This window comes from Pelodiscus sinensis, chromosome 23 (genome assembly GCF_052426305.1).
Source record: "Pelodiscus sinensis isolate ZL-2025 chromosome 23, ASM5242630v1, whole genome shotgun sequence".
Lineage (NCBI taxonomy): Eukaryota > Metazoa > Chordata > Testudines > Trionychidae > Pelodiscus > Pelodiscus sinensis.
The window spans coordinates 20,386,454-20,403,689 of record NC_143074.1 but is presented as its reverse complement, the minus strand read 5'-3'; the positions used below and the strand labels follow the sequence as shown (position 1 = coordinate 20,403,689).

General features: G+C 51.9%; 1 protein-coding gene across 3 annotated transcripts in view; it reads left to right on the top strand.

The window, feature by feature from the left end:
* Positions 1-17,236, top strand: part of EGFL7 (EGF like domain multiple 7) — a 36,114-nt gene that overhangs the window by 10,387 nt on the left and 8,491 nt on the right. For 2 of the 3 annotated variants that reach the window (XM_075905346.2, XM_006120759.5), the window contains 4 exons: positions 10,673-10,867; positions 14,009-14,131; positions 14,570-14,682; positions 16,432-16,527. In XM_075905346.2, coding sequence (XP_075761461.2) covers positions 10,791-10,867; positions 14,009-14,131; positions 14,570-14,682; positions 16,432-16,527 — 409 coding nt within the window. In that variant the 5' untranslated portion in view covers positions 10,673-10,790. Of the gene's footprint in view, positions 1-523; positions 616-10,672; positions 10,868-14,008; positions 14,132-14,569; positions 14,683-16,431; positions 16,528-17,236 lie in introns of those variants that run through there. The other variant, XM_075905345.2, reaches the window with a different exon arrangement.

Genomic DNA, 17,236 nt, shown 5'->3' with positions numbered 1-17,236 from the left:
GCGCTGGCTGGATCGGGCCGCTCTTTGCTTTCCTAGGAAGGGGGCGATTTTACAGCGCTGTTGAGGGTACCCCGCAGGGGGGCACCCACCGAACACCCCCCCCCACACACACACACCCCTTCCACGCTGCTCCTCTTTAGTTGCCTGTTGCAGGGCTGTGCAACCAGTCACCCCCGACACGATCCGGACACCGGGGACCCCTGCGGGGGCTGCCCTGGTGCCTTACCCCGGGGGAGGGGATTCTCAGGCGCAGGTGCAAAGGGGGTGAGGGAGGCTGCAAGCGGAGCCCGGTGGGGGGCAGCAGGGACCCCCCCCCCCGCGCTACTCGGTGGGTTTCACTGCCGCGGTGCCGGGCTCGGCTCCCTCCCATTGGGTTAAGGGACGCGGCGGGGGCGGAGGGGGGAGGAAGTGCAAAGGGGCCAGGCAGGAGGCAAAAGCCAGGGGCAGGGGCGCTGCGTGTGCGCGGCTCGGGGCAGCCGGCGGGCTCGGGGCGGGCTCTCGCTGCCCAGTCGCCTCCCTCCCTCACCGTGAGTAGGCGGCAGCCCCGGGCTGGCGAAGCGCGCTCGGGGGGCAGGACGGAGTCGGCTCCCTTTGCAATTCGGATTCCTCTGGCTGGTGGGTCTAAACGGGCCGGGAGGCTCCTTGCAAAAAGGCAACGGGGGGGCACCGGGTTCTTGGTCGATCCGGCGCGGTGGGCAGGAGCGGGTCCCGGCGCAGCAGGCTCCCGGGGAGGTCGCAGCGATGCGGGGGAGCGAACCCCGCGCGCCGGGACAGACACTGCGCTGCGGGGCCCCGGCTTCCCCCGGGCGGGCTCCGCTGGGGACAGCGCCCCGCCCCGCCCCTGCACCCTGGGCTCGCCCAGCGCCAGGCTCGCCCGGACCCTTAGGAGAGGTCCCCCTCTAGCGGCTCCGGGGCCGCAGTGTCCGAGGGCGGCGAGATGCCTCGTGTACTGGGGGCTGCTTCTGCTGGGAGCACGGGGTGGGACGAGGTGGGGAAAGGAGACACATCTTCCCCGAGCGCCACCAGGGCAGAATTGGAGTGAAAGTCTTTTTTTAAAATTAACCAGCTATTTTAATGAGTCCAAGCTTAACCAGACACTCAGCTCTGAGTTTGGAGAAGTTTGCATCTAAGCTGGGGCTCCAATCTATCTATCTACACCCTCTCCATCCCCCACATGTCTATCTGTCTATCTATCCCCTACACCCCTATCTATCTATCTATCTATCTACACCATCTCCATTCCCCACATATCTATCTATCCCTATACACCCCGACTATCCCCCACATATCTATCTATCTATCTATCTATCTATCTATCTATCTATGCCTATACACCCTATCTCCCACATATCTATTTATCCCCCACACCGCTATCTATCTATCTATCTACACCCTCTCCTTCCCCCACATATCTATCTATCCCTATACACCCCGTCTATCCCCCACATATCTATCTATCCATCCCGTACACATCTATCTATCTATCTATCTATCTACACCATCTCCATTCCCCACATATCTATCTATCCCTATACACCCCGTCTATCCCCCACATATCTATCTATCTATCTATCTATCTAATCTATCTGTCTGTCTGTCTGTCTGTCTGTCTATCTATCCCCCACACCCATATCTATCTATCTATCTATCTATCTATCTATCTATCTATCTATCTATGCCTATACGCCCTATCTCCCACATATCTATTTATCCCCCACACCGCTATCTATCTATCTACACCCTCTCCATCCCCCACATATCTATCTATCCCTATACACCCCGTCTATCCCCCACATATCTATCTATCCATCCCCTACACATCTATCTATCTATCTATCTATCTATCTATCTATCTATCTATCTATCTATCCCCATATACCTCTCTCTCTCTCTCTCTAATCTTCAGCTCCACTGACTGCAGGATCTAGTTGTAATTTGCTTCATGAATATGACACTTCAGCTACACCAGTGATGGGCAACCTAGGCTAGTGAGTGGGCTGCATGAGAGGCCCTCCTTCATCCCAGTGGGTGGCAAGATTGTCCTAACCAAGATGCTGTCCCGGGGTCGGGCAGTGTTGCTGACTGCGCTTGCGTGCCTAGAATTTGCAGGGGGTGCTGATGGAACTGTAGCAGGGCTTTTGAGTGGATGCAGAGGGAGCACCCGGCTCTCACAGTCCATGTTGTGGGCAATGAACACACAGCTCACTTCACCTGCCCTTGTGTTATTCGGGTGTCACATTAGTAATACCAATAGGAAAAAAAAAAAACCCTGTGCAGATGAAAACCAGCCGAATCTGGTAACCCATAAACAAAATGTCTCACAGGCCACATGCGTGTTGTCCACCACTGATCTATGCGGTGCCCTGCTGCAGTGGCCTGTGGAGCACTAAGGAAGAGGAATTGTTGTGAGTAGTTTGAGGCTGGGTCCCTACAGAAGTTGCTGTCTCTCGCTCAAGTCCAGAGGACTTTGATGTCCCCAGGTAGGATCAGGCACTCTGGTGACAGGAATGGGATTCCAAAAGTCCCCCCAGCATCAGAATAGATCCGTAAGGAATGTTTTCGCTCCTGCTAAGGTGGATGGGAGCTGCAGCACTGAACCCTGGCATTACTTAGAAAATAGACCCCGGCACAGTGATTCCATAATAGACTTTCGCTAAGGCTTGGGTGTCGGCTACGGAGCTGGAGAAAGTGGCACGGTTGACACACACCATGTGATAATGTTTTCTGTTGGCTCCTGCAGTAGTTTAGGCAACAGCTTTGTGGGTTGGAATTTTAGCGTATACTTTTGGCTAAAAGTCAGATGCAACCACCAGACTCACATTTGGCTACAGACACTCACATTACAAGGCTCTGATGCCTCCTAACATTTCAGGAGCCTACAGCTGCTTACAGAAGAGCAACATACTTTACATGGTACAACTTGAGACACCGTTGAGACTTGGAAGGCTGCGTAAAAATGTCTTGTGTTGGGCTTTTTTTTTTTGTTCTTATCATACCAAGATTTTGCTGTGACATACACAGAAGCAGCATTGTTACTGCTGCCAATCATTGTAGAAAAGAAACGGAGAAAAGCCAGGGCTAAATTGCAATCTGACACACAAGCATCAGGCCTCTTCTGGCGCTCTGATGGCTCCTGGCTTCATACGTGCATTCACAATGTGTAGAACAGCTCTGATTGTATCAAGATCCATTCTTTATCTGATGTTTAACAATAATTATACGAGACACCAAGGATACTGCGTCTTTTCTGACAGGGGGGGGAGAAGGGGAGGGAAAGGGAAAGGGGAAACAAATCTGTTTTGTTCTGTTTTTAAAAACCAAAGACATGAAAACAAATTGTCCTTTGGGACCCGGGCTTATAATGCATGTTCCCTCTATTCGTTTCCATCCACAGGTGGATTTTCTGCATGGAATACATTTTGTTATATGCACCAAGGCATGTGCAAATATGCACCACCAGAAGAAACACAAACCTAGCTGTGGGTTTCAGAGGGGTAGCCAAGTTAGTCTTTAAGATGCTACTAGTCTATTTGTTGTTTTTAAGTTTTTTCTGTTACAGACTAACAAAACATGTAGAGGATTTGGCACCAGATCATGTGCTTTCGTGGGTGCAACCCACTTCTTCAGTTGACTGGAGTATTAGAAGTCCAGATCCAAGAATAAATAAGGGAAGCGGGGTGGGGGCAGGGGGGAGTAGGAGAGAGAAACAAGAAGGGGGAAAGAAAAAAAGAGACAGTGAGTAGATGGTTCAAATAGTTATGAGAGGCTGATAAGAACAATTAGCACTTCCATTGGTTGGTTGGTTGGTTGGCCAGCCTTGTGTGAGCCAGCCCATGTCCCTGTTCATACTATTTGCATAAGAATTAAACTTGTAAATGAAGTTACGTTCCAACCCTTCCCTGTGTATTTGGCTTGTGGAATTGACCAGAAGCAACATGGTGACTTGGAGATCCATTAATGAGTGTCTGGGCAGATTAAAGTGTAATCCAACAGGTTTCTGTGTATTGCCTTTTTGGATATCGGATTTGTGTCCATTAATTCTTTCCGGCAGAGCTGCGGGTGCTCTGCTTATCAGTTGGGTGGCGTTTGTATCTCTCCCGAGTGGCTGCACAAGCACCTAACTGACAGGGAACACTACCTGTAAGTCTTTGTGGCCTCCATGCTGGCGAAACTCCTACCTCAGTCAGTGGGAGCTCGGTGGATGGTCTGAGACGATTGTTGGGGTTTGGTTTAGAACGTGGAATTCAGTCTCGTTGAGGAAATACCATTGGCGTGGAGGATTATGGTTTGCATCGTACACTAGGTGAGGTCAGAAGGAGCTAGGACGGCTTTAGGTGATCTGATGACCCCCGCTAAGGTGTCTTTTGCACAACTCAGTGCTCATAGAGAGTTTCCTTCCCTTCCTGCGGGCTGTTGATGCTGTTCGTTTCTCTGTGGTGCCGCCCTCTGTAAGGACTCTCACATAGATTCTTTCAGAGTCCTAGTTAAAGGGCAAAATCATCTGTAGACAAGCAGTGAACGGTCACTGCCGTATTTGAGCAGGTGCCTTGTCACCCCGGGCGGAAAAGATTTTTGGCTCCCCCTCCCCCACTAAAAAAGGTGCAACAAAGCAACTTGGTGAGGATTTGGCACCAGTAACAGGCTCACGTACCCCATGAGCTGGGGAGGCTGGAGGTAGGGCAGGCTCGAGTACAGGGTGAGCAGAACCTGAATGAGATTGTGAAATTCCCTATAAAGAGCTGCTGTGAAGGGGAGGGAGCCAGCGAAGGGAAGCAGAAGTCAAAGGAGCGGCCGCTGGCTTGAAGAAGCCGCTGTTGACAGCAAGTTTAGTTCCTGGGGAGACATTGAACGATGCTGGAGTTGGTCCAGCGGGCTCCCAGGGGGGGAATGTTTCTTTGGACTGTGGAAAGTTTGAGGTGCCCCAAAGAAGGGGGAAAATAGGGCCCTGCGAAGGCTGCCTGGCCACAAGGGGGCGCACGGGAGGCAGCCAACACTGTCCATGACCCTGAGACTATTTAGGATTTATCAGACACAGTGCGGTGGTGGAAGAGGGAGGTTGGGTCGTCGATCTCCTGATGGAGTCAGAGCTGCGCTTTTTTGGGTCGGATCCTCGGGTCTGGTGAATTGTCCCACTGAGCCAGCGGAGGAGCGGGTTGAGTGTGAAGAAGCAAAAATTCATGGTTCCTTGCTATGAGATAGAGACATAATAGTATAGTTGATTAACCAATTAACCAATAAGCAAAAGCTTATAGGTTAGTGCTATAGACTACACGCATTTTCCCCCCACTCCTCTGCCGCCAGTACATTTTTAGCAGGCTGGCCGGCTCAGTCCTGGCCGGCTCAGTCCAGGGGTGATGGGTCTGGGACCTACCCCTGCTGCGGCTCTGCATTTAAAGTGTATTAGGAGCCAGGCAGGCAGGCAGCCTGACTCAGTTCTGGCTCGTGCCGGGTCTGGGAGCTCAGACCTGCCCCAGACAGGGGCTGCTGCCGCCCCACGCTGCTGCCTCTTTATCAGTGGCAGCAGAAGGGGCGACAGGCAGCCAGACCGTGATAGGAACTGGTTTTTAAACGGGTTATCCTCGCGGACCTGCTCCCACCTGGCACCCCACGCTGTATCAGAGGCAGCAGCGGGCTCCCTGGAAGTAGAACTGGAGTGCACTGGCTGCCGGCCCCGCCCCCGGGGACTACAGCATAATCGACTAACCAATAAGAATTCACGAGGTTACTCGACTATTCCATTAACCGATATTTAACATCCCTACCGTGAGATGGAACCTGCTTGTTAATACAAGCTGGGACAAAGCTGTGCAGCGTGCTCATTGCCAGTAACGAGCCACTGGCTGCCAGTACCCAGGCAAGGGGGACGAACGCTGCTGACACAGACTTCATCTCAGCAGCTAGATTTCCCTAAGCGATAATGGCAGCAAATCAACAAATCCTCCCTCCCCCAGTGAAATCATTATGCAGACACACATGCAAGAAACCAGGACGAACTTTGAACCCTTCAGACACAGGAAGATTATGTTAATAGTTGCATAATATGCGAGGGATTTGCATATTCTAATCTGCCTCTCAATGAAGTACCAGTGCAACATGTCAGTTTGTCCACTGCAGGAATGGCAGAATAACTTCTAACCGCCTCGCTTAGGGTTAGACAGGGCCAGGTGACCAGAAAGTCCCTTCTGGTCTTCAGATCTATAGATCTGATTCTAGTCCATGGAACTTGGGGATTTGAACCAGCTTCGAGCCACCCCTCTGCTTCTCCATTGTTTCTCTGGCTGTTTCCCACATGTTCTCCAGGAAGCTAATCCAGATCCCATTGGTGTCTGTGGAAACTGCCAATCTTAAGTGGACTTGGGTTATGACATGGCATGTTGTGATTGGTTCACTGGCCCATCTAGTGGCATTGAGATTTTCAAACTTTTTGTCTCGTGACTCAGTGGAAGAAAATTGTTGGTGCCACAACCCAACATAGTTTGACTGGAGTGTGGGTTCTGGGGACGGGGGCTGAGGATGAGAGCGTTGGCTGCAGGAGGGGGCTCTGGCTTTGTGGACTCAGGGCTGGGACCTCAAATGGGTCAGCGGTGCAGTGGGGGGGCTAAGACAGCTTCCTGCCTCTCCTAGCACCGCAGACCCTGCTCCGCCCCAGAAACAGCCGCAGCAGATTCCCAGCCAATGGGAGTGTGGAACTAGTGCTCGGGGCAGCGGCAGTGCATAGAGCCCTGTGCGCTCCCCCCCTCCACACCTAGGAGCCGGGCCTGCTGCCGGCCACTTCTGGGGCGCAGCGCAGTCTGCGGTGCCAGGACAGGCAAGTAACCTGCCTTAGCGCCCCCACTCACCCAATCCCCCTGCAGCAACAAGACCCGGCGCCCGACATTCCACCCCCCAGTCCTGGGTCGCGACCCGTTGTTTGAAAACCACTGGCACGTAGACCACTTTCGGAGAGAGAAAGAATGAGTTTGCTCTGTAACCTTAGCTGAGAGCCAGCTGGCTTTTAGCCCAAGCAGTAGGTTACAATCGCACTTGTCCTCTGCAAGGGTGCAGCCCACCTGCTGCCGCTGAGCTCATCATGTCACTCCTTGAGCAAGAGTGTTTGGATCAAGGGCTGCTGTTACGTTTTTTCGAGCTCTTCCTCCTCTGTTCTCGACCTCACTTCCCCCTCTACGCCAGACCTCCACCGCTGCTTCAGGCTGCTTCTGTGATGTAGTGGGCACACCGGCACTGTGTTTGGGCTGTGGGTGACCCCTACTGGCCTGTATCTGTAAACACTGCACAGTAGAGGGGTGGGGGGGGGTGCGCCTGAGGAGCCTAAGGTCACATAGACAGTGACCCAACTGGTGCTTACCTGTTGAGGGCAGGGACTGAAAAAAGGCAGTGAGTATTGGGGGAAGAGTCAGGTTTTGACTAGGGGAAACCATGAAGGGGACAGACAAAGCAGGGGGTTGGGAGTCTAGAGGCTTAGACACCCCATCTCAAGGGGTCTGAGGCATCCTGGCCCTGACTCCTGTAGCCACATCACGTCTATGCTGGGCTGTACCCTGGAGAAGCAATAAACCCTCTCTATTCTATCAGCTGGCGGAGACTGTTCTGGCTGCCACGGGGGTGCAGGATCGGGGGGAACCCCGATGCGCCATCACAGCTTCCCTAGTACATAGGAGCCAATCCACCGGGAGTCAGGTTAGGCCCCATAACCATTATTTTCTGCACCTTGTGCTACTTTGAACCAGATGCTCATCCGGCGTCACACCAGGCTTCCATCGAGCTTTGCCGCTCGACACCAGCTGAAGATCCGGAGAGCTGGAAAGTCTCCTAAAGAAACGCCATGATGTCAGCGTGGATCGTTCCCATTCTCTTTCCAGCCTCGATTTCCCCTTTTACAAGCTGTTAGTGCTCTCACTGTGATATTGCCCCGTTCCCAGGCGGGCGTTCCTTATTAAGCTCACGTCTCCCAGTAGAACTGGTTTGTTTCACAGAGTAGGTTGGGAAAGACTTGACCCTCTTTAATCGTCATGAATTTGAGTTGGGCTTTTTTTCTCCCTTTCACTCCTGTCATCTGGAGGTCAGTGCACTGTAGTTTGTTTGAACTAGATAGTGTTATTGACCTGTTAGAACTCTGCCTCGTCTATTTGCCTTCTGCTAGCCGAATCAATGCCTCTTTATTCCCAACTTGCTTAGTATTGACTTTGCAGTGAGAGCATGCCGCCTTCCTAAGTACCGGAGAGGACCCTTGTGTTGGAGGCCTCTTGCACTATTTCATTTGCACTATTTCATTTGTATTTCAATCACGCACTGTTATGAAGCCATATACATTACAGACCTTTCGATCGGCCTCCCTATCTGGCATGAGCGGTACAGATCTTCTCTCAGATCAACAAGCCATTTATTCTATCCCTAGAAAAGGAAAATCTTCCTAAAACTTGTGAGGCCTGATCTTCAGATGGTGTAAAACAGTGTAATGCCGCTGACGTCATTGAAGCGTGGTGGATTTTTAGGCCACGTGACGATTTGACCCAGCAGTATTCAGCGTGAACCAGCTGTGAAATAACTATGACCTTTAATTTTTTTTAAAAACACTTCTACATTTAACACCCTGCAGGTCTTCTTGTCTTATCCTTGCTGGTAACCGCACAACGGTTTGGAAGGGAGGTTGTTGCACACGCTGGGTTGTTCCTGTAGAAGGGACTTGTGAGCGGCAGGGAGCTTTGTTATTGTAGGGTCGGTGGTAAGCATTGGCGGGACATTTTGGTTTGTTATTACAGGGAGACTCACTCGTGCGGGCTGGGTTATTGAGAGCAGTGGGTGGCTGGCCTGAGTGATGTTTGTTTCTTTGAAAGTCCATAATTGTGACTCCTACGTTACTACCAGCGCAGTAATAAATAGGCTGAGCTAGATGCTGTACAGTAATTCCTCATTTAACACTATAGATATGTTTCAGAAAATGATCATGTTAAGTGAAAACGTGTCAATTTTCCCATTGAAAATAATGAAAAAGGTGGGGGTTGCGTTTCAAGCGGTGGTGTCTGTTGGGACCGGGACATAAGGTTGGGAGAGAAAGGGGACTGGGTTATAGCAGGTAGGGGAGGTTTTTGGCTCAGGGGAAGGGAAGGGGGGAGGAGAGGGGAGGGGGATTGGGTTGGGACTATGCCCCTGTGATGGGTCTGCTGGGACCCGCACTGCATCCGGCGAGGGGGCGTCACCGGGGAACGGTGCGGCAAGTGGCAAGCCCTCCGCCGCTTTGCAGGGAGGTGGGGGAAGCCCCGCGCAGCCACCAGCAATGGGCTGGCTGGGAAAATCGTGTTATTCCGGGGACATTCGTGTAATTTAAAAAACATTCCCTAAAAAAAAAATTGTGCTATCGTGAAAACGTGTTAAGCGGGCACAGGTTAAATGAGGAACTACTGTTCCTGCCCCAGAATGCTTAGGGTTGAAAGAGGCAAAGTCAATCTTACTAGTCCCATTGCCAGATAAGGGCACCAAGAGCTTCCGCGATGTGCCCCAGGTCACAGAGGGAGACGGTGACTGAAAGAGGAATTGAAACCGATCTCCTGAGTCCCAGGCCAGAGGCCTCTGCTCTTTTACCGCCGGCTTAGCTCACACTGTGTCGCTGTAAGAGCAGATGCTGTATGGCTTTGCTAGCACACCGCAGGGGACTTCTGAGTCCCTTCGAGTGAAAGCGCTCCCTGACCCCACGGAGACGTCACCATCACTGGCCCAAGGTACGTCTACACGTTAGACTTTTGTCGGAAATATGGCTGTTTTTCCGACAAAATCTGAGTTACGTCCGCACTACAATCGCATTCTTCCAAAAGTAAATAGAAAGAATGAGGGGCGGAGGGCGGGGGAGGTAGGGAAGGTTCCGGCATTGGTAAACCTCTTTCTACGAGGAAGAAGACTTTTTCCAAAAGAGCTCTTTCGGGAAAAGGTGTGTGGGGATGGGGAAGAGGGAGTTCTTTCGAAAGAAGAGGGAAGAGGAAAAAACACAGGTACTCTGGTGGCCACTCCATCCATAGAAATCACAACTTACATGGGAGACAGTGTCCATTCAGTGTGGACGCTATGCGTATGTCTAGACTACATCCCTATGTCGCCAGAGGGACATAAATTAGACATACCAAAATTGCTAATGAAGCGGGGATTTAAATATCCCGTACTTCATTAGAATAAGAATGGCCGCCGCTTTTTGCTGACACAGCACTTTGCCGGCAAAAAGCGGCAGTCTAGACGGGGATCGGTCAACAAGGAAAGCCTTTTCTGACCGATCCCTTATACCTCGTGCAACGAGGTTTACAGGATCTTTCGGAAAAGGCTTTCCTTGTTGACCCGTCCCCGTCTAGACTGCTGCTTTTTGCCGGCAAAGTGCAGCGTCAGCAAAAAGTGGTGGCCATTTTTATTCTAATGAAGAGCGGGATATTTAAATCCCCGCTTCATTAGCAATTTCGGTATGTCTAATTTATGTCCCTCTGGCGACAGAGGGATGTAGTCTAGACATACCCCATCTGCTGAAAAAGCAGATCGTTTTTTCAATGCGCTTTTGTGTGTGGATGTGCTCTTTCGGAAGATGTTTTTCCTGAAGATCTCTTCCGAAAAAAGGTCCTTCCGAAAGAAGCCTGCAGTCTAGATGTAGCCCTAGTACGGACACTGCATGGTAAGAGTGTTATTCTTTTGCTTCCAGGGTTCCCCACTGAGGAGAGACATGCAGTAAATGCTGGTGCTTCCTAGCCAGGAGCGACACTCCTTCATGCCACACAATATTGCACGGCAGAAAAGAAAAACCCCGCAGAGAACAGGAAATGCAGACCATCCTCTGCCTCCTCACGGGATTTGTCCTCCTGGGCGTGACCAGCACGGAGCGTTTTGCCTGGTCAGGGTAAGTCTCGTCTTTGTCCAGACTTCAGAAGTCTGGCTTGCCTCACACACACAAGGAGAGGCCTTTTCGGGGGCCAGTCTGCTGCATGGGAATAAGCAGTTTTCACATGCGGGGCCAAGCAAGAAGCAACTTTGCAGATTCCTCCTATGGTAGTAGCGTAGGTCTTGGCAAACTTTGGAATTTGTCTGCTACGTCTCTAATGCAGAAAGTCCTCCATATAAATTCAAGAGAATCAGCTGAATTCTGTGCAGTATAGAGTGTCTTTGCCGGTTGGTGTGGGGAATCAAAAAGCTAAATAGAGCATAAGCTGCTAATGGTTTGTGTCATTAGGGCACACTCCTGAGGGTGTTCACCCCCCCTCGAGCATAAAGGCACACACTCCACCGCCACACCCATCCGCGTGTTTACTCACACACGTGCACACTCTTGCTGCACGCCCCCAGACACGTGTCAATGTGCACGTACACACGAATGGCTGGTTCACCAAGTTCAGTATCCTGCCACTGGCAGCAGCCAAGAAGTGACGTATCAGGCGAGGGCAAACTCTCGCGCCCTCAGTGTACTTAGCCAAGTGGGCAATGCTGTAGACGGTGGAACAGTTCCTTCCGGACCACAGTGGCTGTGTGTGTCCTGAAGCATGGGATTTGATGTCTCCTATCTGATCACACATAATTGCTATTAATTATTACTTATTAATACTATTATTATTACTAAAAATAAAATAATTATTAATAGTATCTAAACCAAACCTCTGGCTCCAAATACACATTGAACTGTGGGGAAATTCAGGATAGGAAAACTTTGGCATTTGTCTGCTACATCTCTAAAGCAGAAAGTCCTCCAAATACATTCAAGAGAATCAGCTGAGTTTCGCGCAGCATATACAAAGAGAGTGTCTTCGCCACTTGGCGTGGGGAATCAAAAAGCTAAATAGGGCATAAGAGGAAAATTTGCACATTCCTCCTGGGGTAGCGTAGATCTTGGCATTCTTTGGAATTTGTCTGCTATGTCACAATGAACCCTCAGCTCTGTAATGGGTCAAACCAGCAACCCAGTTCCAAAGCAAGACTTCCTCTTGATGGCTATGTTGACATTTTAGGAAGTCTGGATTTGATTCTGCACCCCAGTTAATTCATCTCCTCCTGGAAATATTTCTGTCTGGACCCCACTTGTGTAATTCTGACCTACCTAGACAGATTCTACAATGAGGCAGTGGTGTAGCCCCGGTGGGCCATACCCCACCCACTTTGCTTCCAGGTCTATCCATGCAGGCCAGGTGCAGAGACCGACCTGGCTCTGGCGAGGGAGCAGGGCTTTGGTGCAGGGGCTGATCCCTCTGCGCCCGGTGCTCCAGCCAGGAGCAGGGTTGGGATGCTGGGGTTTAATCTCCCCTCCCATCATTGCCCACTCGAAATCAGGGTCCACTCAAGTGAGCCCTTCTGGCGACACCGCGGCAGTGAGGGATCTAGCCCTTGCTACAGCACTTAATCTTTTGCCATCCTGTAGTAATGAAGTCCTCAAGCTGAACCTCTGTGTCTTCCGCACATGCACGCGCACTCACTCTCGGGGAAGAAAGACTGGCTGCTGAGATATATCCACGCGTCCAGAGCAGAGATAGCTTAATAAAAATGTCAGCAGAACTGCCTCTCCCATACCACGAATCCAGCAGGGCGAAATGAGTTATCCGGAGTTAACGGAAGGCATCTGATGTCAGTATTAATTTTCAGCACTTTAGTTCGAGTTTCTAATTTGGCTGAGGAGCTGGCACAAATAATTGGGTCTCTTAATGGGCATCTGCTCCAGAGGCTAAGATCTGTACCAGACTGCATCCAGTGGAACAGCACCTCTCCAGCTGGCAAAAGGCAAAACGGTGCCAACGTCCTTAACCAAGAACTCTTTGGATGTGAATTGCATGAAACTTTTGCCTTGCGGGGGGTGTAGTTGGGGTAGGGGGCAGATCCTGATCTCAGTCGCCCCGGTGCAAATGTAGAGCTACTTTGGTGGAAGGGGTTTGATCCCGCTGAGCAGAATCTGGCCCTCGCTGTTGATTTTTGGTCATCACCCAGGTGTTTCCAGTGTCGCCACAATCATGGCATGAAAACAAATGGAAGGCCCGCTAAAAAGCGAATGATTTTTCTTACAGCGTTGCCATGTCCCCTATACTGTGGGGGTGTTGTCTGCTGCTCCCGAGGAAACGATTCCCTCACTGGGGGGGTTGGATTCCTCTGCTTCGCTCGGTAATTGTACAGCAGCCAGCATAGGTCTCTGTGCCGAGACGTTGCATGGCAGCCGTGCCAGCTGCAGATCTCTGTTCCCGACATTGGAACGAGCGGCACTGTTCCCGGTGACAATGTGTCGGCCAATCAGAGGGAGCCTTGCAGCTCGAGGGCGGAAGGGAGCCTACCTGGGAGTGTAGAACCTCTCGGAGAGATGTGCGGCGTGCAAACTCCCTGCAGCCGCGTGGCAGGATGCACAGCGGATATGCCCGGGCTCTACCTGAGCTCAGTTTTAGAAGCCTGTATTGGCTCCTCTTCCCAAAGGTACCAGAGCGGAGGAATGAAGGGAACCTTAGCAATTGCAGCTAACCCGAGTCTGTTCGAGGTTCTTGGCCAGATTCTCCGCCAGTGGAAATTGACGCAGCTTCATTGAAGGAATGGGACCATAAGAATGGCCAGACCAAAGGTCCATCTAGCTCAGGATCCTGTCTGCTGACAGTAGCCAATGCCAGGTGCCCCATAAAGAGGGAACACAACAAGTAATCCTCACGCGATCCCTCTCCTGTCACCCATTTCCAGACAAACAGAGGCTAGGGACACCAGTCCCACCCCTCCTCCCACCCCATGGAGGGTAGGTCCATCGATGGCTATCTACCTCTTTTTTAACCCCCATGAAAGTCTTTGCCTTCACAAGCTGAGCATCACCCCTGGCTGAGAATCAGATTTCCCCATGGCCAAATCAAGCCTAGGAGTAAGGGCACAGTTGCACAGAAGACCGTGGCATGGCATCCTCTTGCACGGGAGCTGGATTTGGCCTCCTGCCTTGGTTTTCATGTCACATCCCTTCCCCGCCCTCCAACCTTGGCCTTCGGGGGCTGATCCCCGTGGCTTTCCCTTTGCGTGAGACTCGCTGCCTTGTGTCTAGCCGCAGAGTGTGCACCGCGGCGGTGCAGAACCGAGCCGTGCCGTACGTGGAGTCCTACGTGCAGCCCGTCTACCAGCCCTACCTCACGACGTGCCAGGGATACCGGCTCTGCAGTACGTACAGGTGAGGAAGGATGGGGGCTGTCGCTGCACCAGGCGGCGTCTGGAATCACCTGTCCACGCCGGGGCTGGATGACGCCCATGCGGAGCCCACAGACTGGCCCCTAGACGCAGTGTCTTAGCAAAGGGTTTGTCCCCGGTGTAGAAGGCGCGATCGTGCCCTGGGTCTCACACGCCTGCACACAGGGAGGGAGGAAGCCTGTTCCCCCAGATCCCTGTTGGGAGAGACAGAGCTACCTGGCTCTTGGTGTGGGTAAGGACACAACCCCTACTCTTGGGAGGACATCAGCCTGGAGTGGGCACGGCCAAGCGGACACAGCAAGGGAAGTAAGCGGCACAGGGCTGATCCACTGCTCCCTGGAGCCAGGCCGAGGCAGGGTTTGGCTCTTTCTTCACCCCGTACCGGCTCAGTCCCTAACACCTTTCCCGAACCTTACTGCAGAACCACATACAAGGTTGCCTATCGCCAGGCCTTCCAGAGACTTTCCCAGCCCGTGTATATGTGCTGCCCCGGATGGAGACGGACAAGTGCCCACGCAGTCGGATGCAGCAAAGGTAAACGAGGGCAGCGCGAGCAGAATAGGGGTCATGATGAGATTACAGCATCTCCCCTCCGGCGCATTGGTCCTGCTGTCCCGTACACCGGTTTGACACCTGTCTTTTTTCATTGACGTCGGTGGATTTCTGCCTGACTTACCCTGGTGTAAACGAGAGCAGAATTGGTCCCAGGGCTGCGAGAGGGACAGCATCGGCCTAGCGGATCGACAGTCCGGAGAGGTGGATTCTGCTCCTGACTTGAGGACGTGGGAGGAGTATTTAGAACCTCTGGGTCACCGAAGGGAGAACTGAGGCACCAGAAAGGATGTGATCTGCTCATGGCTCTTGCCAAGTCAATAGCAATGAGCTTTCTGTGTGGAAGTCTCTTAGGCTATGTCTACGTTGCGATCTTTTCCCTCTTTTTTTCCCAGGACCAAAAGTGGGGAAAACTTTCTCTTTTGGAAGAGCCCTTATTCCTCATAAAGGATATGCCTACATTGCAGAGTTTTTCCGGGATACCGCTGATATCCCAGAAAAACTCTGCTGCGTCCAAGGAATGCGTCTGCTCTTCCGAAATTTTTTTCGGAAGAGCAGATGCGCTTTTTCGGCATCCCTGTAAATCTTGTTTTACGAGGAAGAAGGGATGTTCCAAAAAAGGGTTTTTTTTCCCCGACATTTGGCCCAGTGTAGACGGGCCAAATGTCGGAGAAGCCTCTTCCACAAAAGAAGTGGAAAAAGGGACGCAAATTGTGATTTGCAATCTGCATATCTTTTTCCGAAAAAAGAACACAGTGTCGACATAGCCAAAACGAGGAATACAGGGCTTCCAAAAGAACATGCCCACTTTTTCCGAAACTTTTCCCAAAAAGCGGACACGTTTCGTGGACGCAGCAGAGTTTTTCCGGGAAAACACTGTACTGTACACATAGCCTGAATGAAAAGTATTCGCATCTCCACCAGTGGTTGGTGGGATTGGCTGTGCTAGTGAGGAGGGGAATAGAGCACAGACGGGCTGTTAACACACTGTAAACGGCTCTCAGCATCTCTCTGGTCACAGAATGCGCCTGAAAACCCTGCCCAGTTTCTCCCTTGTTATCAGGTCTGTCTGAACCCAGCGTAATTCCCTCTTGCACTAAGCAGTCCCGTGTCCTTCCAGCACTCACATTGGAGAACAGATCGGTTTCAATTAGCCGGGCGTGTACAGCCATTCTTTGCCACTTTGCTCGCCTGGCTTACATATCGCTTTCTTAGCGTGGCTTGTACCCGAGGGGAAATGAAGAAACCCTTTCCGCATAAATCAGCAGTAATGGGACAGCTCTGCTTTGCGGGGGAAAAAGTGATGTGCCGCGCAAAAGCAACGCCAAGCACATTGGATGCGAAGCTCTTACCAGACCAAACTAGACTGCGATAGAATAACACGCCCCCCCCCCAAGCCCTTCACTGAGCGAGCGCGGCTACTGACGCCCCCTCCCCTTTGTGACTCCCACTTCCTATGCTGTCAGGATGGCGTCTTCTTTCCAGGGCTGCAGCGGGTTGAGCTACATATGCAAGACCGGCGTTCATGGAAAGCAGGCCCGTCTGCTTTCAGAGCCATTCTAGACTCCGGCCCAGATCTGGGGCTTCGCTTGAGGGGCGCCTGCAGTTTACTGTCTGTGCAGTAAAGTCTCCCTGACCTGAGGAGTTTGTGAGGGAGGGCGCACGTGCGGGTGTCGGGACGCCCAGACATTCGCCCCAGCAACACCGTGACCTGGCGCTTTTGTTTTACAGCAATTTGCAGGTTGCCGTGTCAACACGGTGGGAGCTGTTCAGCCCCAGACAGATGCACCTGCCCCGCAGGGTGGATGGGGAAATCCTGCCAGACAGGTAACAGTGCTGGTCTCCCAGTTGTGTATCCCAGTGTCTTTGCTGGAGTTTCCGGCAGTGTAGGGGCAGGGGAGGGAATAAGTCAGGCTGACTTGTAGAAGGTGATTTGCAGTAGCTGACAACCATCTCCTGTATTAGCCAGTAGCCCTGGGAAGAGGGTGTAGGCCTAATCGTTTCCCCTGTTGGCTCTCAGCAGGGAGTGACCCTGAACTGGGCACCACCAGAGTCCCAGGCCTCTGCCCCTTTGGCTGAAAGAGTAAGACCTTGTCTACACTGGCACGTTTTGTCTCCAAAAACTGCCATTTGGTGGCAAAACTGTGAGCGCATACGCATCATAATGCGACTTTTGTCAGGAAAAATACCCAGTTTTGGCCACAAAAAACGTCCATTCCTGCAAGAGTCTTTTGTCTTTTCCCCTCCCTTTATTGCTGACAAAGAGCCAGCATGGACTCTGCTGTTTGTTTTGTCAAGAGAAATGGTTTTTATTAGTATCCCATAATGGCTACCCTGATGGCTGTGCTCAGTGTTTTGTGATCTCTGCTGCCCTGCAGGCATGTGCACGCTCTCCCCCCCGCCCCCTTTTCAAAGCTCCGAGAAGCGTCTGATAACTGAGTGAGCTGCTCTGTTTGGGGCACAAACAAGGCAAATCATTGGACTGCTCCCATTCTGCCTTGCTAGGAACACAGCAGCAGGCTGCTGCTGCAGGGGG